The sequence below is a fragment of the Aedes aegypti genome, chromosome 2 (genome assembly GCF_002204515.2).
Source record: "Aedes aegypti strain LVP_AGWG chromosome 2, AaegL5.0 Primary Assembly, whole genome shotgun sequence".
In the NCBI taxonomy this organism is placed as follows: Eukaryota; Metazoa; Arthropoda; class Insecta; order Diptera; family Culicidae; genus Aedes; species Aedes aegypti.
In genome coordinates, this window is record NC_035108.1 from 262,284,775 (window position 1) to 262,294,745 (window position 9,971).

A 9,971-nucleotide genomic window follows, 5' to 3' on the forward strand; every position below is an offset into this window, starting at 1 on the left:
TAATTAATCGGGACAAAAAACTAAAATTACTTCCTTAGGGGGTCCAAAATACGACCGTTACCCTACAATAGATTTGCCAGACACATTTAATTGTCATGTTTTGAATTGCGCATTTTCAATTTGTCACAAATTACAAAGTTTCTATTTTTCAGTATCTTTGCAAGATATGAACAGTGTGGAAAAAGTGCGGCACGTCGTTCCCTCAGGGGAAGCCCGCGTGGAGTTTTGTGACCCCAATATATTGGAAATGCAGAGAGTTAGGTCATATTCTAGTGTTGTCATCAAATTTCTATTTTATATATAATTTTATACAGTTATTAGGAGGCTTGAAACTGTAGAGCTATATATGTCTTATTATTAAGATTTTAAAAACGTAGGATGGCTTGTTTAGGAATATCCACTTTTTATATATTATATCTACGTTAAAAATTGAGCCAGAAAGCAATGTTTCATAATTTTCCGTGTCCTGGAACTATTTTTAAAACACGTTTGAAGTTAGTACGGAAATCACCTCTCGACAAATTTTACTTCGGAACGAGCTGTCATTGTGTAAATTGAAATGTCATTTCTCGATAACTTTTTCAAATAGACGTAAGTAGCTTTCATACGGTTTTGAGAAAATTAATTAAGAAGAATCACAACCTTTCTTCTAAAATTGTTTTAAAACGAATCCCCTTTTTAACATTTTTTACCGTGTACATCGCTTAAATTTTGCATGCAATCAACTCGCTTTAAAACTCAAAGTAGTTTCTAACACTTCCCAAAACAATTGTATGACAAAATGATAAGCCGTTTCAATCAGTTACTTACGACGTTTTTGTACCAGTGTAAAATCGACTCAAGTAGTTTTTTGTTTTGATTCGTGGTTAAGTCACTTTGTCTCCCATACAACGGAGCGGCGAAAGTAGTGGTAAGGTTGCGAAAGTGGAGAATCTTACTTTCGTCGTTTTGTAAATCCGGAATTTAAACGTTCTAAAAGTGAAAAATCGAATTGGTTTAGAGCGGAACGTGTAGAATTTCGTCTGCGAAACACGTAGGATTGATAAAGTAAGTTTGTTAAGTTTTCTGACTTGAGTCTGTTTGAATAAGTCTTTGAGATTTAGTGTATATGTTTTTTCTAAATATTTTTTTACCTTTATAATGCCAAAATTATGATAATGAAACGTAAATAATTGTGCAATACCTAGAAAAATGCACTTTTTCGATCAAGCTACAAAAACTGCAACTTTTCTACCGCTAAACAACCCAATTATTGAATCCTAGTTCTTTTAATTTCCGGTTGTTTTGGAAATTCTACTGTAATTAAAGAATGTTTTCGGTTCAGTATTTTTAAACCCAAAAATTTTAGAACAAATAAACAAAAAAATGGGATTTTTTATTGTGTTTTAGCATATTTTGACAGACTGTTAAAAAAATTACATTATTTCAGAGGTATCGAATGAATGTTTGACGTTTTGGTCAATACCAGTCAAACGTTTGACCTTGCAAGCTTTTGGCGATCTAATATGAAGTTAGATGAGCGAACATTTAAATTGGGATTTACTATTTCTTATGCGTCTATTTGACAACATAAATTTAATAATTAGGCACATGTAAGTTATCATCAGTAACTTTGACTGGAATGTACAAGACTCTTTATTTATAGAAAGACATCTTGATCTTTTTTCCGATGGTCAAGATATCGATAGCATAAACAATTTTCAACATGTTATGTATTGAATTTAAAAAGTTTTCTTCTCGCTTTTTGCTGTTTTCCGTTTCAATGCCTCACATGCACTAATGGAAAGCGAAAGATTTATTATATGCTCATTCTTATGACATTAAAGATTATGTACTTGGCTTTCGAGCAAATGTGGTAAAGTTAAATGAAAAAAAATGCTTCTAAATTACGAAATGACCAACATTATTTTACAAACCTAACACAATGGATTCTCTAAACAATTGTGACAATTAAAATAATGCGTCCAGATTCTTGGTTCTACTAAATACATGAATTAGGTTCATTTCCATGATGAGCTGATATGGCTTCCTCGACCAGCTGAAGTTTCTTATTCACGATGAAATTTTGATTCGTCACATAACTTCTACCAAATGTAAAAATTTGCTACAACACCATTAGGGGGATATTATTACCAGAGATAATTGAAAAAAATGTGATAAATTCTTTATAACATTTTAAAAATTTTGACCTTTTGCATGGCGTACCATGGTCAACGATTGATTCCATCCAATCATGAGCAAAAATATCAATTAAGTTTTCGGTACCAATTATGAATAACCTGAAAACCAAAAAATATATAAAAAATAATAATGATAAGTCTCAAATACGGGACTTGTTGATCTTTTTATGTTAAACAAAAATTTTCAACAAATATAATTATTTTTGTACAAATTGTGTTTTATACAAAATATTTGATTTAAATATAGATTTGTTTTTTTCCCTCGTAGAGGCAATTGAATTCTTTCAAATGGTGGATGCAGAACAACTCTAAGTTTTTTTTTATTTCAACACATTCATTTGAAACATTGTTTTCATTAATTGAACTTGACGGTAACTACTGTGGCAAAGAATTTAAGTCTTTGAGAAAACATAATTTTTACTATAACATTATGTCAGATGATAAGCTGAAATTTTGTAAATCTACTGGAAGCATTCTTTTGGATGGAAAATAGCATATGGCGTTTTTATCGAAAATATTCGTTGTGACCTACTGTTTGGGATTTGAAGTACTGATACTTGGTACTGATACAACCATTGGTCCAGGTGTCCTAATTTAAAATTTTAGAAAATGTTATTCTTTGACGCGGATTGCTGCCTCTGGACGCGGATCGACTTTTGGTAGTCGCGATTTTCGCGGATGAAATTTTGAAGTTTTTGTAACAGCCCTGGAGATGTCGTTGCAGTAAACTAGCTTGCCGTTTCTAATGAATGGAACGACATTCAACCGATCAATAATTTCAACGCCGTTCTGATTGTGTGGGTATCCTACAGCGAAAAAACTTTTCAAAGTCGCATGTACAAGTGAACAACTGATATATTAGGCAGTATACATCGGTGATGTGTGGTACTGAATGAACATTGTCATAGATCTTGTCTTCCAACCCTGTTAAAATGGCTGACAATCTTTTCCTGTTGAAAGAACTCCGAGAATGTAGCATCGGATCGGACATCAAACGATATATCTACTATATATAGTAGGCAAGGCACAACTTCGACGCCTCACTCCTATAGTAACGTCAGAATGGAATGAAATGTTCTTCGTGGGGCTCTCGCTTGCCAACAACGATTCTGAGCTCCACAGAATTTCTCTTTGTTCAGTTCCAACAATAGAAATATTAGTAGTAGAACGCTAGTGGAGTTGTTGTCACAAACTGATTTTAATTATTATTACCTTAAATTATGGTTTTTCATTGTTTGTTCAATACCATGTCGTTGTTTTGGTTTTTCAAATTAATCTGACACTTTGAGGCCCAGTAGTCACGCTGTCAGTTCGTGGCAAACTAGATGTTGGTAACACGAACAACAGCGACATTAGCATTTTTAGGTTAATGCTTCTACTGTTCCAACCTATGTTCGAACCTAACTGCTGTCAAAACGTTTTTTTTATTCGCTCAGGTTGGACTTAGTTTCGTACTAGTTGTTCGTGCGTTATCCTTCTTCTTCTTTTTGGCGTTACGTCCCTACTGCGACAAAGCCTGCTTCTCAGATTAGTGTTCTTATGAGCACTTCCACAGTTATTAACGATCAACGCTCCGTCATCGTAATCATCGTCATCATCGAAACTTGAAAAGCAGTTTTTCTGTTCAAAACTAAAAATTATTCAATGAAAATGTGTTCACTGTGTTTCGGTAGGGGAACAGAATACAGTGAACACATTTTCCTGTAAATTTTCTTGATTTAGAACAAAAAAACTGGTTTTGAAAATTCCGAAATCAATGACGGATCCTGCCCCCTTAACTGAGAGCTTACTATGCCAATGACCATTTTTGCAGGCGTATATCGTGTGGCAGGTACGAAGATACTCTATGCCCTGGGAAGTCGAGAAAATTTCCAACCCGAAAAGATCCTCGACCGGTGGGATTCGAACCCACGACCCTCAGCTTGGTCTTGCTGCGCGTTTACCACTACGGCTATCTGGGCCCCTATCGTGCGTTAACCTATTTTTGAGTTAATAAGGTAGAAGTTGTTTCTATTTGCATCCATGCGAAAAAAAAAAGTACCTACTAGCTAAGCTTTTTCACTCAACCTACAGATCAAATCACTCAACTTTTAGTACTGTGCCATTAACTCAAATTTGAGTTAAGGGGACACGGGAGACCGTGTTATTTTCATTATCTTTCGTCTCACTCTAACAATTATCATCAAAACTTTGTGGAAGCAAATCTCGAGTTTTAGTGAACCGATGAAGCTGAAAATGTATCGGGTTGTGCACTACATATATAGAATCATAGTGATACATTTTTCGCATCGATATATGGAGTGGTTCTTGAGATTTGCTTCTTGAAATGGATAGGGTGATTATGATGACGTCCCGTGCGGTCTTAACGAAAAAAGGTTCGGTTTTTGGGTTGTTTTGCTCTTCACTCTCTGACAACAATATAAGGAGCAAATGGAATAGGGACCTTCCTTAGCCGAGTAGTTAGAGTCCGTGGCTACAAAGGAAAGCCATGCTGAAGGTGTCTGGGTTCGATTCCCGGTCGGCCCAGGATCTTTTCGTAATGGAAATTTCTTTGACTTCCCTGGGCATAGAGTATAATCGTACCTGCCACACGATATACGGATGCGAAAATGGCAACTTTGGCAAAGAAAGCTCTCAGTTAATAACTTTGGAAGTGCTCAAAAGAACACTAAGCTGAGAAGCAGGCTTTGTCCCAGTGAGGACGTTAATGCCAAGCAGAAGAAGAAATGGAATAGGGAGAGAAAAATAACTCAAAGTTTGAAAGTAGGTTAATTAAAAAGTATTCAAATGTAGGTTTTCCATTTTTTCCTTGTATATAATAGATTTAAAATTTCGCATAACCAGAATTTACCCCTTCTTTTTAAAAATGACTGTTTTTTATGACAAAATGTTTGTGTCAAATAAATCAGACCCAGAACGGCTGTCATCAGAATTAACACACACGGTAATGTAATAATCATCTTACTATATAACTGGTAGCATTGTACTTACATAACCTACAACTTGATGTGTGTGGCTTGCATCCCAGCATTGGCACCGTTCTTCTTGTTCTTTTTCCGACCGGCATCCGTTTTGCTCTTGATCTGGGAGCTGACTTCATCCTGCAGCTGCGAGAAGAATGCGGTCGATGACTTGGCTGGTCCCTTGGTTTCCGCCATGGTGCTGACGTTCTTCGCTTGGGACACTTTCTTCAGTAGCTTCTCCTGCAGGTCCTTGCCCTTCGGTTTGTAACCCTTCTCCAGCTGTTTCTGTTCCTTTTCCGCCTGTCGTTGGAACTTTTCCCGCTGGAAGCGCTTTTTCAACCGCCGCTCGCGATTCTTGTCGGTTTTAGTGCGTTCCCCTTTGGCCATAACGTCACCTTTCGGTCGATTGTGCACCTCTTCCGGTGCAAGAAGTGTGGCGCTACTCGTGGCCACCGGAGCAACTTCTTCCATATTGATGGCTGGGGTGTTGGTAATGATTTTAAGATCAGGCACTGCTGGACGCGGAGTGTAATGGAAGTTCGACAGAGCATCTAATTGCGCGAGGAGAGTTTTCATCATGTTACGTATCTCCTTGTGCTCTTTTGGTTCCTCCTCTTCCGCTTCCTGTGCGTCAGGATTGGCATCCTTCAGCTGCTTGAGATAGTCCTTCTCGTAGATTTGAGCCAATGATTCCTTGCTCTTTTCCGAGTCGAGTACCAGCTGTTTGCGGTATTCGCGAGGATTGTCCGGTGGCCGAATCTTACGTTCCACGTCGTCGTAGGCTTTGTTCTTTATCCGCTGCTTGATGATGTCCTCGAGACGCATCGTGGTTTCCTCGGTAACTATTGGCGCAGGACGAGTGGTCGATTCAAACTCCAGCACTTCTTCTAGCAGGGAATTTTGCGGTCGAGTGTCTGCCGAAATTTCACCCTTCAGTTGCCATGGCTTGGCCTGTAGCATTTGACTTTCCATTTTCTGGATTTTTTGCTGTAACTTTTGTTGCCTCAACTCGAAAGATGATTTGGGACCTTCATCCTTCTCTTCTTCTTCTTCTTTTTCTTCTCTTTCTTCATGATTTTCTTTTGTTTCTTCATCTTCATTCTCTTCCTCGTCGTCTTCTTCCGGTTTAGATAGCGAAACATCCGGCTTAGAGCTATAGTTTCCAGGCAGGAAATCTCCGGAGCTGTTGTATAGTTCAAATCGTAACCGCCGATTGCGTTCCATTTCATCTTCGGAGTCCTCATCGTCTTCCTTTTCTCCATCTCCGTCAGCTTTAGAACCATCGTCTTCGCTCTCCATATCATCGTCCTGTTCATCTTGGTCTTCTTCACCCTCATCACTCTGCTCATCTTCTTGACCATCGGATAATTCATCGTCGTCTTCCTCGTCCCCTTCCTCGTCATCGTCTTCGAAGAAATCAGCGTACTTCATGTCCTCACTGTCGCTGTCTTCGTCCTTTCCGACGTTTTCACTGAAGTAGTCGATTTCGATCAACGGGTTTTTCTCCGGTTTGCCAGCCTGTCGCCTCATTTCGCGGGCATCTTCGTCGTCTAAGAACCGAGCCATATCTTCCAGTTTGAAGAACTCGTCATCTACGATGGATTTCTTCTTTTTCTTTTTCATCTCCCCGGACAGTTTAGCCTTTTTCTTCTGCTTGGGAGTCTCTTCGTCCTGTTCCTCCAGCTCGCCCTCGCTTTCCATCGCATCATCTTCGGATTGGTCATCCAGTTCATCTCCATTTTCGCCATTGTCCGTCCGGAAAGGCAACTGCAGTCGCTTCTCGCTCGCCGAGAGCAACTTGGATGTCTTCGGGAGATCGCTACCCAAAATGTGTTCATTTTTCAGCTCCAGCTGCTGCCAGATTTGTTCCTCGTCCATCTCTTCCACCACAAGCTCGTCGAGATAAGGTTTGCTGTACTCGAGATGTTCGAGTTCTTGTCCATGATCATACAGTGATTTCACCAGTGCCTTGATTTTCTCTGCTCGCGTCGTTTGGGCTCTGAGAATGAAAAAGAAAATTTTCCAGAATTTAAATACACGATGCCATGCCAATGGTACAAAAAATGACCATCAAAACATGGCTCGATTTCTGAGGCCTTCCTGCACGACTGGGTATTTTTTTCTAATTTCTAGGATGAAACTTATGAAATCTTGATTTTAAGCTAAACAAATAAAATAATCCGCATTAGAACTAGACTCACAAACATTTGTACAGTCAATAATGGCTTTTATTTCAGCTTGGAACACAGTGGGACTGCTCCACATAGTGATTACCTTGCTGATACTAGGACTGAAAGCTCCAGCTCCGGTATTGTCGCCCATCTTTGACCCGTCGGTATAAATACAATAGAACCCGGACGTAAACTTGGCCCTCCAGAATCCTAAATATAGCGGCTTGGTTTAACCACTTCGAGGGAACATCATAGCTGGTCTTCGTTGTCATCCAATATTCTATTGTTTTCATATCTGAATTCAAATTGAGTTCCTTGATGATCTTCAAATCACCATCTAGTATTTTATTATAACGAATAAACTGCAAGGCATTTTTTGCAGCTAGCAGTTTAATAAACTGATGCAAAGGCATTATAATAAGGAGGGCATCCAAGGCAACCGATGGTGTACTTTTCATTGCCCCTGTCATTGATATACAAGCAATTCTTTGCATCTTAGCCAGCTTCTTCTGAGCGATTACCTCATTTGTTTTGGGTCACCATACCAGTGAAGCATAAGTAATTTTTGGTCGGACTATTGCTGAATAAATCCAGTTTACCATATCAGGTTGCAGTACCAAGTTTTTCCTAGGGCTTTATTGCAGACCCGTAGGGCAATAGTACTCTTACTTATGACTTTGCTCAGATGAGAGTTCCAGTTCAATTTCTTATCCAAAGTAACCTCAAGATGTTTAACTTCTTCCGAAAATTGAATTTGAACTCCATTCAAAGAAGGCTGTATAAGCTTTACCTTTTTCCTTCTGGTAAAGGGCACGATAAAAGTTTTTAAAGGGTTTACGTTTCAACCCTTTTTTTCTACACTAATTGAGAGTAGTGTTTAACGAAGTTTGCAACCGATCGGAAATCGTGTTATCAAACTTTCCACGAATCAAGATGGCCAGATCATAAGCATATCCAATTACCTCAAAACCTTGATCTTTTAGATTTCTAAGGAGTTCGTCTACTACAAGAGACCACAGTAAGGGCGATAACACTCCTCCTTGAGGACATCCCTTAGTAGATCTTATATATATTTGCGCACCTCCTAGATCAGCTTCCATGGCTGAACTTATAGAGCTATAGGATGCATTCTCGCTATTTTTTTGGCTTCAAGATTTCTCGATTTTATTTACCAGTGACTGCAGTGCCGTAATGCTAGATTTACCCGATTGATACGCAAATTGGTATTTACAAAGAGGCATTTCTATTAAACTTGTTGACTTGATGAAGTCATCAATTATTGTTTTCCATTGTCTTTAAAAGAACAGAGGAAAGGCTTATAGCTCTAAAGGCTTTGGGAGTTGGTTTATCCTTTCTTCCAGCTTTTGGAATGAAAACAACACAAACCTTTTGCCACGCTTATATATGAAAACGCAACACTTGCTTTGAATATTTCGGTTAAGAGCGGACAAAGCGTCTCTTTTCCTTGTTGCAGTAAGCCTGGGAAAATGTCATCTTTCCCGGCAGATTTGAAAGGCTGAAAAGAACTCAATGTCCATTCGACCCTCGAAGGCGTGAAGATTTCACAATCTTTCTGATGGGCATTTATCGACCATGCATGTCTTGCCTCATCTGAGACCTGTTCTTCATCCGAATATGGGATCGATTCAGGGAAATGAGTTCTCATCATTACTTCCAGTGTTTCAGAAGAGTCAACAGTAAAACTGCCGTCTTCTTTCTAAGGCTTCATAGACCATTTAAAATTACGTCCATTAAAATTACTTTTTGAAGGTTTGCATTAAAATAGAGACCAAGTATCTAAAAGAGTTCTGCTATCAGCCCTGAGGCTATAGCAGTAATCCCATGCTTTATCTCCTATTTATTTTTTTTTTAATTTGTAATTCTAACTTTGATTATAACGATAACCTGTTACTTGAACTTCACATATTAGTTGAAAACAGCGTGGTCAACCTTTTGAACGCTTTTTTGTGGATTCATTAGTAATAGGATTATTTTAAAAATTTTAGCTAAAAACTTCAAATTAAGATGTGTCGAGATTCCTCCTAGGGATTTTTTTTTAATTGGTCCAGAGGTTTAGAATGACCTCAGGAATCGAGCCCTATGCTCAGTTTTGTTTGATGGGCTCCATGAAATAGGTTCTGAAGTATGCCTAATTTTATGTCCTGGGTACTCACGTTAGAAAAACCTCCGGGTTTTTGGTATGATCGCGGAACTTTTTCAGCACTGTTTTAAGTCCCTTCTTGAGCGGCGTTGTGCCGTTGATTGCTTTCACCATGGTGTTTGCCAGCTATCGAAAGATTTTTGATTAGTTTTATAAACTAGAAGCGATTTATCACTGAAATTATCAAGGAAATTTCCATATTATTGTAACAACCGCCGAAAGGAATGAGCAATGCGTTCGCCACCACAGAACGAAACTCGCGTGTTTTTATTTTGACGTTTCTCACATGTAAACAATAGCTGTGATGTTAAAGTCACCAAAATAGCTTTGGTGAGCGAATTTGACGGATAGCGCCGACAATTTTTGTCGCATAGGATTCATCGAATGTAGCGCGGTTGTTGCACCATAGCCAGATTCATTTCCCGAGCGCGTGCACGGAAAGAAAGAACAATTGTGATTTAAAAAAAAAACAGTAGAGGAAAATCAACTGATGATC

General features: G+C 38.6%; 1 protein-coding gene across 1 annotated transcript; it reads right to left on the reverse strand.

Moving 5' to 3' along the window:
- Positions 1–5,106: 5,106 nt before the first annotated feature.
- On the reverse strand, positions 5,107–9,758 carry LOC5570915 (U3 small nucleolar ribonucleoprotein protein MPP10). The gene is made up of 2 exons (XM_021844935.1): positions 9,489–9,758; positions 5,107–7,142 (listed from the first exon to the last, which is right to left on the reverse strand). Exons 1-2 carry the CDS (start codon positions 9,587–9,589, stop codon positions 5,177–5,179), a joined length of 2,067 nt encoding a protein of 688 aa, XP_021700627.1. The 5' UTR covers positions 9,590–9,758; the 3' UTR covers positions 5,107–5,176.
- Positions 9,759–9,971: the final 213 nt, after the last annotated feature.